Source organism: Fringilla coelebs (assembly GCF_963513975.1).
Source record: "Fringilla coelebs genome assembly, chromosome: 1".
Classification (NCBI taxonomy): domain Eukaryota; kingdom Metazoa; phylum Chordata; class Aves; order Passeriformes; family Fringillidae; genus Fringilla; species Fringilla coelebs.
In genome coordinates, this window is record NC_140028.1 from 63396728 (window position 1) to 63416211 (window position 19484).

Sequence of the window (19484 nt, forward strand, 5' to 3'; positions counted from 1 at the left end):
GCAGGGCCGACTCATCTAAAAGGAGCTCCCAGACAAAATGCGAGTTATACCTCAAAGACAATAATTTTTGTATTAATATTAGCTGAATTTCACAGAAATCAGTTGCAAAACTGTTTTAAAAATAGAATAGTTTTTACATGAATCATTTAAACATTTAAATGTTAAGACTCATCTAAATGTAATTTTGAAATTTTTACAAAAGAATTGTTGATAGGTTTTATCTTGAAAGTTTTATGCACATTGAAAATCCACATAACGTTAAAGTTGGTTCTGGATTCGAGGACACAGCCACATAGCTGGGCCCACATGAATCTAAATAGCTTTTCCCAAAGCATCACCTTTAAATATTGCTGCCTTCTGCCTTTAAGAAAGATGAGAAAATCCCCGTTTTACTCCCAAACCAATCTTGATTAGAAACTTGTCAAGTGCCATGAACATCTAAAATTGTCAGACCATTTAAGACGTAGTATTGTCAAGCATGTGCAATTTGTATGCAACTAGATTGTTATTTGTGCAAAAACATGCAGTCATACTCTGCCTTTATGTGTAAATCCACACTGTCTTCAGTGAGGGGTTTGTGGTAGTCACTTAGGGCAGAATATGGCCTACATTTACCTTCTTGGTATTTAAAAGACAAGAATAATTATTAACTACTATCTGTTAAAAAACACAACTGCAGAATGTTTTAGTAGAAAAATAAACATTTTAAGTTATTGGCAGATTAACATTAGTGCAATTTTTTTTGACTGCCTTACTTCCACACAGTAGATTAAAAAAATGTCACTTGTGAAAAGAACCTAAGACACTTCAGAAGCAGTTATGTAGCTGCCAAATAAAAAGGAGCAGATTCTGTGGCACTTTATGAAGCTCTCAATACTTAGTGCCTTCTAAAGCTCCAGGAAACACGATCCAACGCTTGTCAACTAATTACAGTTCTTTCCATACAAAAATATATCACTTATGAGCTTTTCAAAAGGCTGACTAACTGCTGACTGGAAAGAGCACATTTTTTTTTTTTTGTATTCAGCTATATCCTAGACAACATCTGGATCAACTTCTTTCTTTGAAGAACCATTTTTGGTAGTCTGAGTCGGTACAAGGGCGTAACAATGGTGCTGGGTTCCCATTGTAAGCATTTGCCTCGGCTTGCACACACTTCTGGGTTTGTGGGTGAAACAAGGTACCATCCTGCAAAAGACAGAAATAAAGTTAGCTTTTCAAGTCTCAAAAATTGCAGACATATCACTGTGTTGTTTTAAAGTAACAGAAAATTGGCAAGAAATAAATATCCCACGTATCCTTCCAATAGAGTTGTGCGGTAAAGCCTAATTTGAGGATGTCTGAAAGTTTATCAAAAGATCTTGCTTTTGAACTTACATAAACTGATATCAGCATTGCTTTAGAGGAATTCATGAAGTGGCATCTCAGCCTGTAAAGGATGTGCTAACATTTGCTTTCATTGTCTTTTGTTACCAGACCAGAATATGGCAGAAAAGAACTAAGCATTACCCAAATGTATCCATTTATTGCACATCTTGTAAGTAAAAGGTAAATATTATTCATTAAGTATAAATGTTGGAAATATTTTAGCAAGAAACTTTTCTGTCTCTTCGTAGGGTGTATTTTGGTAGAAAAAGTAAAATATCGAAGTGTGCCCCTTTCCTGCAGATGTGTGTGGAGTTCACCTGCTTTGCTGAAAGGCAGTACAGCTCCCTCAGAAGTGTAAGGTCTGAAAGGCCTCCACAGTCAAATTCCCTAAAGAACACATTTTGAGACCTCAGGCCCTTTTTTAATGTTTATCTCCAGATCAAGTCTCTCATTCCAATCCAGGAGCACTGTCAGCTAGGACAGCGAGCTGCAGAAGGGCAGCGTGGCAGCTGTGGAGGACTGCCCTGCTCTGAGGCCATCCCCTTGGCCTGGGTGCCATTCCTACATGCAAGCATTCCCAAGGCCCCTGGCAGCTTTGAAAGAAAAATGAAGAGGTCTGCTCCTTCCCTCATCAGCAGTGTTACACTTAATTGCATCCTGAGCTGCAGCTCCTGATGCCCAGCAGCGTCTGCTTGCTTATAGACATGCTGACAGATTCAGCTGCAGAACTACCTTCTTGCTTCCATCACAATAATTCAAATTTTAGAGTGGATTAATCAGTATCCATCTCACTCATTTTTGACTCAGTGTCCACAAGAACTCAATTCTTGCCAAGCTGCTGGGAAGGCTGTTCAAATCTTTGATTATGCTCCATCCATAAGGACAGCTGTCTGACACTACTATGCACAAAGCAAAAGAAATGTGGTGCTGACACCTCACCCATCACTCGACTTGAAAGGTGGAGACTGGTGCTTTTGATTTAGTGCAGCAGCAGAAAAGGAACTGGAGCAGAGCAGTACTTTCAAATCACACACAGGCACAAAGTGATCATGAGAAAGAACATTTAAAGTAATTCCTAAAGTCTCAGATGATGAAATTAATGGTTTGGAAGACAGTGGAAACGGATGCATTCCATATTTTTTTTTCAATTTTTTCATTTTCTCAGTTTGAAAATTTCAGTTCTCTTGATTACTTCTTGAAGTGACTGAAGATCCTTCAATATATGTCATCTTAGGGATTCATGTGTATGACTGAGCAATTTCGTTAAAAGACGACATTAAAAATGAAACATCATTTATAAAGTCAACCTTTAAAACATTTTTATTTAGTAATATCACTATGAGCTTCAGTCTGGACTAGATTTAGGGAACGGACAGTAACTTCCATCTTATTTTTTTAGAGTTTACCCTGCTACCTATCACTGCTGGTAGTATCAAAGTGTGACATTTGTCAGCCATGGAGCCTGTAGGGATTAGATGCATTATGCAGACACATTATGTAAATATACCATTTTGATATATTATGTGACCTTTTCCATTAGCCAAATAACAACACTCCAGAACCTGACCAAGGCCATCATTTTTCATCCAGCTTATTTTCTCTCAGGCATCCAGGAGCTTCTTTACAGATTCAAAACTTCTAAACACAAACTTTTCTAATATTATGTAGAGGCAGCTGCTTAAAAGCAGGAAAGAGCACAAAGCAATGGTGATGTGCGAAGTATGGGGGATGTATGGTAATATAAATATTGGGAAATAAGTCAATGAAAAGAGAGCAGAAGTAGGCCAGCCATATGACTGGCTGGGGAAGGGTTATACTGAAGCACCTCAGTCTCAGGAGAAGACAGTCAGGGCAACATGCAAGAGAGAATGCTCCCAACCTCCTTGATGTGAGAAACAACTGCTCACTTTGAAAATTCAAGAAGGTTTATTAATCCTTAATAAAAATACAATGAAGGACTACATAAGGAAAAAGCTGCAGTGCTGGGAACTGCTCCTCATGCACACCACGTGGCCAGTTCATCTTCAAGGCGGATGCTCAGTCTTTTATACCCCTGGGGGTTGCATCAGCTAACCCAGGCCCTTCCCAAAGTCTGTCAGTCAGCTCTTCTTTGCCATTTATCGGTGCAAACTGCTTTCTTGTAACTTGATTGGAGGTCAGGTGTTGCCATGCCTCACCCCCTAAGTGCCAAGCTTTTCCTTCCCCAGCTGCCCCATGCGAGGGACATGTGTGCACACCCTCTTTTTACCCAGACAACCCCGGCTGTCTGATGGTAACAATACAGGAGTAAAAGGGAACTATGGGGAGAACAGAGGACATCTAAGCTACAATAACATAACTATACATCACTAAAGCTTTTATTAATATTCACACAATAGTTATCCCTCAATTGCGAGAGCCAATCATCTCATTATCCATCTATAACATTGATGTTAACAAGGGTGCTTTCCTTCCTGTCATCTTCCTGTTCCTTATGACTGGAATACTCTTTGCCTGCTACCCTGGTTCTGTGTTCAGATGTCAAAGGCCAAGACAGCCTATTTCTCCCAGAGACCTGTGCCAGTGTTCTGGCCTGCACAATGTGTATGCAGTAAGATAAAAATTTTAAAAATTCCACAATTCTCCTTCCACCCACTCCCAAAAAAATCAAACCCAAACCCAAGCAGGCACACTTACCTCTCTGAAAATAAATTTCTGGTTTTCAGGAACACTGTGGGCATTTTCTTGACACAAGTACATCGTCAAGTAGTCAGTCCCTGAATCAACTGCTGCGCAGACTTCCGGCTGTCGCGTGTTGTAACGTATTTCATTATGGGATGTGTACTCAAAAAACTACAAGCCCAAGAGAAGAAACAAAGGACATCAGTCATTTCATATGTACACAGAGAGTGTTTATAAAGAAGCATAGACTAAGAGACTATAATTAGGTTCACGAATGAAAGTTGCTGCTGTGAAGGGAAATTCTGCCAGAAATATTCAAGGGTTCTCAACTTCGACTGCTTACCATTTTACAGAAAATCAATCTCATCACAGCACTGCTTTACTCTTGTAGCACTTAACAAATGTCCTGGAAAACAGGCATTCCAGCATTAAAGAGTTTCCGAAATTCAACTGCAATATTTACCTTTCACATTCTAGGCCCCCCTTAAAACTAGGATGGAAAAAGCTTCTGGCCTGACATTATGCCTTCTTAATTCAGTCATCACAAAGTAATATTACTTCTAAGTAAGAAGTTGCTCACTGCATAGTTCAAATGCAGTTTGGTCGAGGTTCATTTCCAGTTATAATGGTCATTTCCAGCACTAAGGATGCATGGTGATGAGCATTTTGTTCTATAAAGTTTTAAGATATTATCTGAAGCAAACAGGTACAGTTGCTTTTAAACAAGAAAAAAACTTCCTTAAAGACAATTTACCATCTTTACTTGTTGCACAATATTCTACAGAAGTGTTATGAACATGCTCTGAAACTCCTGGCTTCTGTAGCAGTTATGGTTGAAGACTTCCTTAAAATTTTATACTTATCATGAACATCTGCCAACTTTTGGACTTCATTAAAGAGTGGCAGAGTTGGAGAGTTGTTTGTATTTAGCAAGCTTATAAAAAATTTAGATGACTATAGTGCACGGATGTGTGTTTAGATCTGATTTAGATTATACTCAATAAAGTAGAGGAGAGTTTTATAAACAGCAGAAAATTGCTTATTACCCATAGCACAGCTGCATTAGCAGAGACCAATAAAAGGATAAGGGAGAGAAGGAATCCTCTTTTGTTTTGTTGCCCCTCTGGAGACTGTAAGGCTTTGTGAAGGGGGCTGTACTAATTCAGAAATGTACATACTTGAACTTACCACAAAAACATCCTTAACAACTACCAGGGCTAATAACCTTGATGAAGACTTGGAAATGGAGTTTCAGTATAAACAGGACTGTGCTATTACAAAATCTTCAGCCATCCATTTCCAAGTGTAAGAGCTCTGATCTGGACTACACTGATAATAGTTGTTCCATGAAATCTGCCCCTCCCATTATCACAATCATGGAATTTCTCTGTCAAGGTGGCCATCACAGCCATACACCAACCAATGCTGCCCACTACATAACCCTGTGGAGCCTCATGGCTTTTTTTTTCCAGCAATGATGCAAGTGACTGACCCCTGTCCCAGCCCCCTCACCCTAGAATTCACCTGTTTGCCACCATTCATTTGTGGTAAGCCACAAAGGGAAATGAGTGTTTTGAGAAAGCAACATCAGGTTTGAATTCTCCCTGCTGACATAAGACCCCAGAGACCATGATTTTCTCTTGAAATCTATTGCTAAGATCTGTTCCTACAATGTAGGTTGCACTACTTTTACATTTGCCTTATGCAAAAAAAAAAATCTCATTAACAACAAAAGTAAATTGGGTGAATATTGGTCCTATTATTATTATTTACCCTAACAGGCAGCAGCTACTCCCTAGCCTTTAGGCTTTATTCCCAGGTTCAGTACCTGATTGACACATGGAAAACCCGCTACTTTGGGCACCACAGTGAGCTACAGGGACATGCATTTTAATCCTATGGCTTGTGAATAAAGGAAAAGCCTCAGTTCTGCTCAGTTGTGTGTGGATGGACACTTTTTACAGCTGCCACTTTCACAAAGCCATATTTAGAGCCTTGCTCGTTAGGGGATTTATTAGATATAATAACTCTTTAGCAATTTGTATTATAAGTGAAAGCCTGCAAGCTGCTGACTGTACCAGATGCACCAAGAATAAATGGAGCAGCTTCTAGATCAGAGCACTTCTTACTACTGATATCTTTCCTGAATGGTCTCTCAAGGACTTGCACCAGATTCCAAAGAAGAGCAAGTAAAATGGTTAATTTCTGGATAGCTTTAAGGAATGGGGTTATAGTACTAACAACCAAGCACTCCTGCCTTGTTGCCCAACAAACATCATCAGTTCATTACCCTACACTGCTTCAAACTGAATTAATACTTCAGGCTTGGGGCTTTTCCAAGCTCTAGTAACACATGAAATAAATATCTCCCTCCTCAAGAGGTAAAGTGTTTTTTAGTTCTCTTTTCTTGCATTCTGTCAGCAGAAAGGAAGCATTTTCAAACTGATCTACGGCCCAATAACTAGTAGCTTTACTGCATTTCTTTCCTTCTGAGAATCAGTAGATTCCCTTAAGTGCTATTGGCAAACTTGATGGGGCCTTTCACCCAGTGTCTCTGGCTTCTGGGCAATCTACAGGATGTGTCTCAGCTGCATCAGTGTCTCTCTGGTACTGGGGCCAGCAGCAGATTTTGGCTACCTCACTGGACCCTGAAACACACTCTCATCCTTCTCTGTGCCTGGCTGCTGTTGTTTTGCATGCAGGAAAAAGTTTGCACTTGATGGGTAGAACCAGCAGAGAGGTTACCAGGTCTGATACTCTTTTTTGCTGAAAACCCAAGGGCTTTGCTAACTTCTTTGTTTCCCTCTCACTGTTTACATCAAATGTATCAGCTCCAAATGGAATTCTGGGAAGAACACTGTCAGTCAGTGTGTTCCCATCCTCTTATCACATTAGGTTGATCTATTGCCATCACACATTGGTGCCCTCTGTACTGCTTCCCATACAGAAATATTCCCATACAGTCATACCCAGAAGGGCAAAGGGCTTTAGTGGTGTTGAGTTTCAAAACCATTCATTCTCCTCTGTGGGGCAGATACTCCCACAAAACATCAGTAGCCTGAGGTACAAGCAATCAGCAGCCAGTGTTTTGTGTATTTCCTGCCTCTCTTCCATATACACTCATCTCTTAATACTGCAGTGTTATCCTCACTTTCTTGTGATAAGGGTCATGCTAATTTTAAAAAAACCTCAGTTAGTTTTGTTACACTCATGCAAAAGAAGTAAAAGAAAGCCTCTCAATTATACCATGGATTCAAGAAAGAACAACAAACTACCAGGAACTTTAGTTTTCTGAGAGTGGTTTTATTCACTGAGATGTAAAACAGGAGCAGGTGCTGGACCTTATAAATAACCAAGAGCACAGTGCACACAGGTATTCAGAGGTCACAGATATTCTCCTCTTGGCACAGTGCACACAGATATTCTGAGGTCACCAAGTGGAGACCTGTTGCCAGTGAAAAGAGTTTTGCAGTAGTCCCCTACATAAACAGCCACCTGCCTGTGGTGTGGGACAGGGAACGGGAGCAAAGCTTGGAATGAGACTTGCTGCTAAAACTCTATATAGGAAATGAGTGGAGCAATGAGAACAAACTTGCAGAAAAAAAGGCAGGAAGAGTTTGGGATTAGGATGGTGGATTCCTTTCCAGGGGGCCAAAGAGAAGTTAATGGCTGCCTGCTGTCAGTAAACATCTCTGAGACTCCGTGGTTGTTGATACTAGAGGATGACCAAACCTTGCCACGACCATTTCATCAGCAGATAGCAATGGACATAAATGTGGAAGATTTGACTGTTCTGATCCTTACAGTGTCACCTGCCAAAGAATTCTCACCATGAGAAACAGCCTGCTACTTTTTCAGACTGACTGTCAAGAAGGTGGTGGGATGGGAAAGAAATGGAGAAAAACGTCCTGCTGGTAGGTTTCACAGCTATTTGTGAACCAGAAAAGGGAGCTTCGAGTCCAGCAACCCCAATTTCATTTCCCACCTCACTTGTGTTTCTACACCTTGTCTTATTTTAGTCTTCCTCTGTTCCCCCACCCACAACTCTTCCTGCTGTCCACTTGTTCTCTTGTAACTACCTATTCCCCCCTACTCATGTCCCCCTTTGCCAGCTGCTATCTCAGCTCCCACATTCAGTCACCCTGCCCCTTTCCACTAAAATGTTCTCCAGTGACTCTGCTTGGTTCACTCCCTGTCCTACTTTTTCCTGTATCACACATGCCCTGCTCAACCTCTGTCACAAACTACTTTGTCACCTTTGCCCTTTCTCCCTGGCTCCTGCCAGCCCTCCCATGCCTTTTTGCCTGTTTCACTAATCTTGTTTTACCCATTTCCTGTGTTTTGCCTTCCCTCCACAGGCTCTGCAGTTCTCTTGAGTCATCTCATATTTGCCTTTATTGGTTTACATTGCAGTCAGGTGGTTTTTCCATTTCTCCTTCCTCCTCCTGCTCGGATGCCAGCAGAGGGAGTGGTTTGCACAGCTCCCAGAGTGTCACTGCTTTCAGCCCGGCGCCTCACACCGCAGGTACACGGATGCACCGCACCAGCAGCAGAGATGGAAGAGCATTAACACCCAGTGATGTGATATCTTGCAGTAAACTCAGTTAATCTCTTAGTGCTAGCTAAACATAGGATAACTGTAAAAACATGACAATTTGTCTCTGAATTGTATTTCTCTTTTGCTTTCACTTTTTATCTTATTTCTTTATTCTTTCTTGGGAAAAGGGATAAAACTTAAACTAACTCATTTTGCTCAGAGAAATGCAAAAAAAAATGCAACCCCTCTCCTCTCTGTAATCTGCAATACAAGGAAAAATAAATCTATAAATATCTTTGGCATGTTAGCATGTAATCCTATATATTAAATGCTTCTTAAATCTACAAAAGCTATCAATGCTATTACTTATAAGAAAGTGACTTGACTGGGTTATCTGATTACTAATTTCTCTATAGAAGTATTCTTAACTACTGCAAGAATTTGAACTGAGGGGGTAAACACGGTGAGGTGGGGCTGAGCATAATTGGCATGCATCTGTCAGCATTGAGATCCTTTGGCTTTTATGTACAAGATTCTCCCCCTGCCTTCCCCTGCATCTTGGGCTTAAGGACAGAAATATTACAAAACTTAAGACATAAACCAGACATGAATAATAATAAATAATACTAAATAATAGTTATAATACTTTAGGCAATAAACTTGCTATCAGCAACAAATCTATTTCCTTTTAAGATCTGAGGTACATTGCTTTTTCTTTCCCCTTTCTCATGTAAAGTGCAATTCATATTAGAAGCTTTCTCCCCAGTAGTTTGTTTTACACTCCCCGAGCTTTTATGTTTGGTTTTTTTTAAAGCAGAGTTCAGAACGATAGCAGATACACTGCTTAACTGTCATATCTCTGGTTTCTTTCTGAACTTTGTTTTCCCTTTTTTCCTTTTTCCAAACAATCCTAAGTGAATGTTTGGATTAATTTCATTAAAAAAGAACCTAAACAGTCAAGCCACCCAAGCTGTCACAGGGTTATGTACAAGAGGTCTCACAAGACCTTTAGTACTCAGCACTGATGAGACCATATCTCAAGTACTGTGTTTATTCTAATCTGGGTTAGAAGCCAAAAATCAAGATAGACAGGCAAGTACGTCCCCCACATCAAACATCAAACTTCAATTCTGGGAGGTGGTCACTCAAAACTATGCAAAAACAGCCATTCTAGCCTGGCACACAGTGTCCCACAACACCTTTACCATGGCATTATGCAGAGAGGCTTATAGGTATCAAAACTAAGAACTGCTGCACACAGTTTCAGTCAACATGGAGAAAGAAAACAGCATTTTCAGCTTCAGAAGTTCAAAACAAGACAGCAAGAATGACAGCGTTAAAGAGAACCCCTGTTCTCCTGGACTGTGGAGCCCAAGCAAGGAGGACATTTCTGTAGAAGGACAGGAGAATATGTGGTCTAAAACCTCCTGGGTTGTTAGACAAGCACCACAAGGAAGAGACATGATGACAGACCCAGGTGGAACTAGGTGAGGTTTCCAATGTTATTAAGGCCTGTAGTGGCATGGACAGACAGAAGCTCAGAGGGGTTTTGGAGATGAGTGAACACTGGCCTATGATCACTATAGCTGCACTGATGTGCTATTGATCCCTGCTAATGAGCTCTGTGGAAACACATAATAAAGGTAAGCATGAGTTCCCTGGGCTGGGTAGACACATCCTCAGAATGAAGGAAAAGCTTACCTGAAGATACGTCAAAATAAAAAGCATTTAGTGCAAGAATCAAAACTCAAACTAAGATCACCTTACTATGGCAACACATTCTCTCAGCCCTATTGCAATGACTTTACCACACTTCCTTACATTACAACCATAAGTGTTAGTCAAAATAAAAATAAAACATCATTCTTACCTGATTTTGTCCCATGCCATGGCACGGGTAGAGTATGATCCTCTGTCCAGTTACTTGATGTTCATTTGTAGGGTTATAATCAAAGCAGAAGTTTTCCATTCCTCTATTCTTCAGCTAATCAAAAACAAAAGAACATTTTAAAATATTAGTTTAAAGTAAGGAACATATTCTGTAGTCACTCTACACCCATCCTGCTGTGCTCTGAGATCCCATCCCAAAGCTAGTGCAAAGCAAGTGGAATAGATCAAAGAGATGCAATGGCAACATCTCTCAGACTAATATGAAATAAAACTGGACCATCTTGACTTTGAGCACTGAAACAGCCAGACACGATGGCTTCCCCTAGGAACACATTCCCACGGTGTTCCAATGTATTTGCAAAGGAAGATGGTAGAAACTATGAAAAACTTTCTACCATCAAGGCAGCAACTCATGCAGAACAAAAGAGTCTGCCATGCCTTTTCCCCCCAGGATCTACTTGTTCAATTTTCTTATGAAAAAATGACTACATACTTTTCTCAGTTTGTCAAATGGGAAATGTTAGGAGGATTTGTTCTCAAAAGGACTCCAGTACCCTCTTGAGGCAGAACAAGCAGACAGATTTTAGGATCAGAAATCTTTAAAGTGGGTAAAATATATCTTTGGAAAGAGATATTAGGTGTGATATTAAATGCTCTTTACTCATGTTGCTGATCTCTGACAGAAGAGGTGCATGACTTCTAGATAAAATTTTAAAATATTAAGTTAGCTAATTTTAAAAACAACAGGCTAGTTAACAAGGATTTGCATTTAAGTATTCAGGGGGCAAAAGTAACTGAAAATAAGTTAATCACATAACCACTGATTCCTGGTATCAGCCACATAACCAAATTTGAAAATACACAGAGCACAATAGGTTCTGTAAGCAAGAAGCTGAATGCTCCTGTTACTGAGTGTAATTATATCACAGACAAAAAGAATAGGCAGAGTAAATCTCAGAAGAGTTAGTTCAGCAAGGTGTAATTTCACTGCTCTTCCCTAGTCATGATAATCGTATCCTGAGTTCTTAATGTGGAAAATGAGCGGACACATAGGGATTGCAGGCGGCCAGAACTAAACAAACAAGACAAACCCTGCGGGGCCTAAACCCACCACAGAGCAAACCACACAAGCTGGAAAATTAAATACTTGTGTTCTATATATGTTTGCTTTGCCAACTTCTACTTTTAGTGCTACCCAACATCTTCTTTCCTCTGTCTTGTGCTCACTCCCACATTAGACCACTGCAACCCTCCTTGAACAGTCAAAACAAAACATTTTGTTTACTTTCCTAATGGGAGACAAGAATTACACTTAGAAAAACAGGAAAGAGAAGTGTCTTACATAGACTATTTTTAACACTGCCATGGAACTACATAAACCAAACAGTAAGCTTCTCATGTTTCTACATTCTACATCAGGAAATATCAACCTAAAAGTCATAACCACTTAAAATGGTAATTTTATCTCTACAATTGTTGTTGTCAGCAGCTGTCTTCAGGACCAGAGGGTCTCCCATTAGCAGGTTTAATAACATATGACTATGCCTGTCGACTGGCTCCAAGGGCAGCAAAGCCCTCATCCATGGTGCTCTTCCAGGCAACCCAATGACTTCACTAGTGCTCTTTGCCATCAGCCCCCGGCACATGCTCAAGTGTGACCCCCCTTTTGGGAAATTTTAAATAATCTGTTTGAAAATGCCCTGCAACTACAGTAACTCTCATATGCATGTTACTCAATTCCCAAATACACACAGAAAAAGATGTGTAAAAGCTTACTAAACTTAAGCTTCATTTCAGATGGTTTGAAAATGAGGCTGTGCTCTAGGATGTTAAGATGTATGTTCTCTCCTTTCTTGCTGTCATGCATAAATGCTTGTGTTACATGCCAACATCTTCCTACACGTACATGGTCCGTGAGGTTCACCTGGTTCTTTTATTTTGTCAGACATTGGTAGATATGCCCACGCTTCATCAGGAAGCCCAACAGGTATTCAAGACCTAATTAGTGGGAACAGTATATTCTAAGCTTTTAAATTGCCTGATCTGAAATGACATAGAAAAATTTGAAAATCTGACCGCAGCACCATTTATTAAAAAAAAAACCAAAAAACAAAGGTACACGCCTGCCCTCTGTTCCATGGCAGAAAAAAAGCATGAGAGAATTTGTGAAATATTTTTCTCTTGTTAAATGAGAATATACAGTTTAAGTATCTTTTATGTGCAAGAGTGCAAGAGCTCTATCAAAACAGTGATCATCCACTCATTTCGGAAGCTATGTTTATTCCCACATCCACCATAAACAAGTCATGCAACAAGAACAAAATTTTCTCTGTGACTTACCTTAGTTCTTTTGCAGAATGCTGCATTAGAGAAACAGAAGCAAGAAAAAATGTTGATCACCTTGCCATTAAAACTCATTGTTCAGATCTAAAACAGTGTACCTATGCAGGACTGTTGGCTGTGGTTTTTTACAGCATTTGCCTCCTATTGAAACATTGCTATTGAAACAAAAGGTGTCACTCTACATGCCATTTAGTTACCACTGTTTGGAGGCTGAGATAGGTAATAAACACCAGCTACCGAGACATTCAACATAGACCTTAACCCTTACTGCTAGGAGATATTTAAATCTGTTGTTTCTTAATATCTGACACTTGCATATAACTACACAATACAGATGGCATTCTGTGAATAAGTGTTAGTTTGATAAAGTCCATTGTAAACAAACCATCAACAACAGATTTTTGACATTAAAACTTCATTACATTAGTTGATAAGTATGGCCATTGGAGCCCTGCCAACCTTCCTCTACATCCACAAAATAGATCAGAATCCTCTTTATTCTGCAGAGGCAGTGGTGCGGATCTATTAGTGATATGGACAGATGACACTGTGGGATGCAGTCAGATATGAATTTGCAGATTTGCAGCAAGCCAAACAGCTTCACTAGTCCTGATCAAACATCAGCTTTTCCCTCAAAGGTAATCCAAGCAGTCACAGGGAATGATTCTACTGAATAAATGCTATTTTCATATCACCCATAAACTTCTTAAGGGCAGTGCTGAAAAGGGCATACAAGACTGATAACTAAAATCTTCTGAAGGAAGGTGACACACTGCTGTTGGATTCATTGGCTCACCCCAGCAAGCCCAAATCTCCCTGGGAAGCTCAAAAACCTATAAGCATGTGGCCCAAGCAATGGTGTGTTCACTACCAAATACTTGAATTTCTTGCAAAAATTCCTTTTAAAAAGCCTCTGCCTAGCTTTCAGAGGCTTTTCAGAGCCAACCAAGTGGTGCATATTTTTCTGTGATGGGCATAAGGTCTCCAGGTCTAGTCAGTCCTAATCTTGGCTACCAAGTCAACCTCAAGTGGCAGCTCTACAAATTGGATCATAATGCAGTTTTAGAGGTATACCTTAGAAAAGGGACCCTGATACCTCTGAGAACTTGAAGCACCAGTCATGCAATATCTTTGATTATGTAATTTTAACCACATAGCTCTCTTCTTCTGCAAGCCCATCCACATATATCATGTGTTCTTTAGATAATTTAAATAATTTTAAATTCTCTTTCATGTTACAGCAAAACAAAATTCTTCATAGTTTTAAAGGCATAGTTTAAAATCATCCTTCCATTTTTTTTTAAGATTATACCTAGTCTAAATTAAAAGAAAATTATGACTGAGCACTTGAAAATGAAGATGAGGCGGTCTTGGAGGAAAATGGGGAAGGAGCTGTCAAAATAAAAATTTAGGTTTTTGATTTCCCAACTGACTCAGTCAGTGACAGATGCCTTTACACATCGAAGGCAGAAAGAAACACCAGATATAAAGCCACAACACATCTATCAGCTTAGCTGCTTTACATTCAGCTGAAAGAAATATCAGCTAGAAACTGAGAAGAACAAAGAAAAACTTATCATGACAGAATATAGTATGGTCTCACCACCACGTGATCAAACTTACAGAAAATAAGAGTAAAATCCTGATTTTTGTGTCACCACTGTTTTTTAATAGCAATCTTAATGCCAAACTTAAAGCCGAATTCACGGACTGACCATAATCTTTATCCTCAGATATGCACCTCAATGCCAGCCATACTTAATACATACCTCAGAAGAGGGAAGAGCCCTGACTACTCCCTTTCTTTGCAGCCAAGCCTTTCCACAGTCACCCACAGCACAAAAAGATCACAGAGCTGCCCAGCTCCCGTATCTTCATCCAGCTGCACAAGGCAGAGATGTCACCACACTAATGCTGAACACTCCAGCTGGCTCAAAGCTCTTCCTACAGATGCCCACACCATCCCTTCCCAGGGTAGTTAGGATTTGTAAGCTGACCGAGTCTCTGCTGTCTAGGTGGGCAATCTGTGCAGAGCTGGGGCTCAAGTCTTGTCACAATTTCACACCTACCTACTCGTAGGTACCCTGCCATAAGTGCATGCTCAAGGATGGCCAAATCAGAGGCTGCGTCAGAAAAAAAGACATCAGTGTGCTACACCAGAGCCTACAAGGTATTATCAGCCTTTCCAGAAGTGCTGACATCTTATTTTAACCCACTGAATGTCTGCCAGCTTCACTTCCTCCTGCCCCTCTAAAGAAATTATTGAAGGCAGAAGGTTCGTGTCCCACAAAGTTCCAAAGCTGCGTGAAGCCCAAGGAGAAGCAAGAAGATATTAATCTCTTTTATAGGTCTCAGGCAGCTTGCAGGAATGCAATCATATCTCAGGCAAAAAAGGTTCATAATTCAGTATGTTTAAGTAAAGTTTGAGGCAGCTAACTTTTTAGATAACCAAGGGTAGTAAGGAAATTTTTATCTATGTATCAAGAAAAAAAAATGTAGCATAAGAAACTGCTTGTCAGTGCACAGCACTGAATGCTGCTCAATAATTCTTGACTCCATTTGAATAACACATGGCTGACTTATAGGTAATCTTAGAAATATTTTAAACTTCAGTTCAAAAGTAAAAAGATTTTTAAGGGAGGTAAAAATCTCCATATTCCCTTGTATTCTCCTTGAACAATTAAATAACCTCACACTAAGTGGAGTTGTTATCAAAGCTGACACTTTTAAATACAGTATTTTTGTGAAGCAGAAAAGCCCTACACAGCTAAGGCAGGAGTAAAGAACACCATCAGTGATTCATTGAAGCTAGCAGATGGCACTCAATATCCACAAATCAGCTGAATCAGTAGGTGTCGTTTTTGCACTCTCAATTTCTCAGAGTACAACCATATTTCCATCACATTTTAAATTCTTCCTCCCCCCCAAAAATGGTGTATTCTCATTATGCTCACAACTAGATGACAGCATTTATGAATTGTTTTTAGAGAAATATATAGAGCACACCTAAATTACACTCTAGATACCTCAAGCAGCTCTGAACAAGAGTTATTATTTCTAGGTACTGTCAACTCCTTGCCTGAAGATGACAATTAAATCATAAAAGAAGCTGCACAAATCCCTTCTCTTCACTATCACTTGTACCAGTCTAACCTTTTCTTTTGGAGGGAGAAGGATGGAGGTGGAAGGAAGGATAAAATTGCTGAAATGCTCCTGGAAGGTAAGTCTTATAATACCTTACTGCTTCAACTGTCTCAGAACTTGCCAGTGGCAATCCAGCACAAAAGAGCAAAAACAGAACCAATGTTGTACCAGGGTTTGTTCGAGGTACTGGATAATGGTGGGTAACACCTTTCATGTCAGTCATCACAGAGATACCAGCTCTCCTGCAAGCTCCAAGACAAATGGAGGAGGGTGGCAATTCTCCCAGAGGCTCCTAAGGGCTTTTCTGACAACTGCTGCCCTCCCCGTGGGAACTCCCACAGCTCCCCAGGGGAAACCACAGCATTTTCATATTAGCATCTTTTTCATTCAACAAGCTACAAAGCTATTAGGGCAGACTGTGGGGACACTTGGTTCCTGAATGTTTTCTATGTCCACAGAGATCAGAATTTTTTTCCCTTTCCTGAAGGAGATTCAGCAGAGCCTGAGTAACTTGGGAAAGGGCAGATGGCAGGAAGACAAGGGCTGGATGTGATGATGCAGTGTGGGAATGTAGCTTAGCTGGATCTGCAGAGCGATTGAGTTACCAGCAAAAGAACTTTTAAGTCAATGTGGCATTTGGTAATTAGGAAGATATTTGATACATCTTTGCCTGGTGGAAAGGTGCAGTTTTGTGTTCCTAACGCGCAGCTGCTATCTGGTGATTTTTCAGAGGAAACAGCTACTTGCTGCATCATCTCTGCCTTCATCCCTTCCAGATGAGATTACAGTAATGTAATTTACACAGACCTATAGTTTATATTTCTTTGTAAGCTGCAAAAAGCATAAAGAGCTGTCAGCTCTCAAAAGAGAAGAGGATTCTGATTGAACCCATTGCCTGTGCCCTTGCTGGTCTAAAGTGACCTCCAGATTAAAAATTAACATGTTGGTTTAATATACAGAATCCCCTATGATCTGGAAGCACTTAGCACCATCTCTCTTTCCCATCACCAGAGCATCATAGTTTTCATCAGATAAAATGTATGAACATATGTTTCAAAGCACACTCTTTTTCTTTTCAATTCAACAAGTAAAATAAAACACTTTACTGTTATCTTTTTTTTTGTTACACAATGTTTCAAGAAATAAAAATCTCATCCTCTCCTGCCTTTAACAGTCCCAAGATGTCACTTAGAAGAGTAATTCACAGCAACATTACCTGTTCTCCTACTCTGTCACAGAACTCCTTCATAAACAGCATTCCCTTAAATAAAGATTCTGATAAATACCACATTTTAAAGCCTACCAGTTTTAACTGAATTCTACCAAAATCCCAAACTGATTTAGGCACAAAAATACCTTCACACTGACTTAATAGGAGAGCTCAGAGAACTGCAAGCAGGCTCCCTTCTCAACAGCCACGTACCATTCCAAAGAAGCCTGGTCTATCCTCAGGGACGTGAAGTTCTGGATACACGTTCTCCAAAAACCATTTGAAGTCCTTACATTTCAGCTTCTCTCGTAGAAGCCTCCTTTCTGTCACATCTCCATATGGTTCCTGAAAGAAAAAAAAAAAAAAAAAAAGGAAGGAAATAAGAAAAAAAAAAATTAAAAAAAAAATCCAGAACAGATGCTCTCTTTTAAATTATCTGTATACATTATTAGGAACCGTATGCTACAGTGATGAGTAGGACTTCTAGCCAGGAAAAATCACCATGTTTGGGTGCTGGATTTGATTTCATTATCCTTACATTTGTTAAATGCTGACAAAAAAGAATTGGAACTGTGCAAGTAGAACTTTAAAATATTCTAGAAGACAGTTTGTCTAAGAAAACTCCCTGAATCTGCAAGTGAGGAAGCCCTTGAATACAGATTGCTGGAGACTGAGAAGGCGTATTGGAAAATGAGACATCCTTTAGATAGATAATTGAAAATCTCCAAAGCAGTGAATGAATCTTTAGGACTTTAAATTAAATCACTATCCATTTGCAAATTACCTGTACAGTTTTACACTTAAGTGGTGAAATTTGTAAAATCTGCTAATTCACCCTTTGAACTTCACCATTTTGGGGGGGGTGGGGAGTATGAAATTTTAACCCTCCAGAGAAAAGCTTTCATTGCAGACTTTTTCCTATGGATTGGAGCAGAGTCCTCATCTTTTTATGTCTGTCTTCAAAAACCTATCTTCATATTGACTAGGGATTTCAGATAGTCAGGCATGAGAGAGCATTTGCAGCCCCCAGATTTTTACAGGTCACTTGACACAGTCTTTCATCAAACCACAAATGTATTTGCATTTCTCAGAGCTGTGGAAATACCACTGAAAACACAAAACAGATGTAAAACAGAGATGCCTGTTTGAATAAACAAACAGCATGACATATTAGCTCTGAGGTCTGAACATTAATCTTGAAGTGAAACTTCACGGAACCAATTTTTGTAGCCATAACATCAATCATTTTCCTGTATGCTACGGAACTGAATATTTGAGTTTGATGAAGTAAAAAGGTCTGAAGTCAACTGCTGCAACAAGTGGTGCACAGAGCATTATGGAACCCAAAGGTTATTGGCTGCATCTTTGATTTGTGGAAAAATAACCCACATGAGTTTCAGCTTATATCCACTGTGTTACAATAAGCCAATTCATGAAACTTTCAGTACTAACAGACAAATATCCTTTAAAGTTAAAGCTCTGTCATTACAGACATAGGATGCCCAGCACTTTACAAGAAAAATTGTCAGCATTTATTGCTCTTTTTGTGTATGACAAGCTGAAATCAACCTGGCATTGCCTACGGGCAAATCCCATATTTCTCTCCAAGTCAGACTCCGATAATAAAACCTAAATGGCTTTTATGACATTAAAGTAAACCAATTATTACAAATGTGTGGACTATAATGATCTAATTACCCAATTTAATCCAAACAAACACAAGATGAAAGCTAACCAAATTCATCTTTTCCAGCATCCTCCAGCATATTTTTTAAAAGCCTCATATTTTCAAGGGTAGTTTTCCCCTGCTGCATCTATTGGGGTTGGCCACTCAAATGAGTAGGGGGCTCCCTGTGCCCCACACTGGTCCCTCAGGTCTGATCCAGCACAGCCAGAGGCTGATGCCCAGCAGCCCATCCCAGGCACAAAAGGCAGTGTTTAGAAAACTTTTCATGCAAAGAGATCATGCTGGGGAGATCGGGCACCTCCAGAAACAAGCAACAGCAGGCAATGATTTCTCTGGGGTCTGAATTTCAGACCTTGTGACAGAGGCTCATTTCATTCATTTCTAGACACAGAGAGGATGTCAATGTTACTGTTTTCCAGCCTTCAGGCCCCTAACAATAAATACGTCCAAGTTATGAATTTGCACGCTGCTTTACTGTTTCGACATATTCAGTTTTCACAGTAATAATCTCCTGAAAAATTCTGCAACCACTGATCTTGTATTTTCATTTCAAGGAAAATAAAAACATCAACTTAAAAGAACCTCTAAAACTGACAGAACTGATACTTGAAACATTTTATTAGGAACATTTTCATCTGAGTTGC

General features: G+C 39.8%; 1 protein-coding gene across 1 annotated transcript in view; it reads right to left on the reverse strand.

Annotated features, from left to right (window-relative positions):
* Window positions 1-348: 348 nt before the first annotated feature.
* Window positions 349-19484, reverse strand: part of GALNT12 (polypeptide N-acetylgalactosaminyltransferase 12) — a gene marked incomplete at its 5' end in the record, with an annotated part of 46645 nt that continues 27509 nt past the window's right edge. Inside the window, 4 exons of the mRNA XM_084204783.1 lie at window positions 349-1188; window positions 4045-4200; window positions 10437-10550; window positions 17367-17498. Coding sequence (XP_084060909.1) covers window positions 1051-1188; window positions 4045-4200; window positions 10437-10550; window positions 17367-17498 — 540 coding nt within the window. The 3' untranslated portion in view covers window positions 349-1050. The remainder of the gene's footprint in view (window positions 1189-4044; window positions 4201-10436; window positions 10551-17366; window positions 17499-19484) is intronic.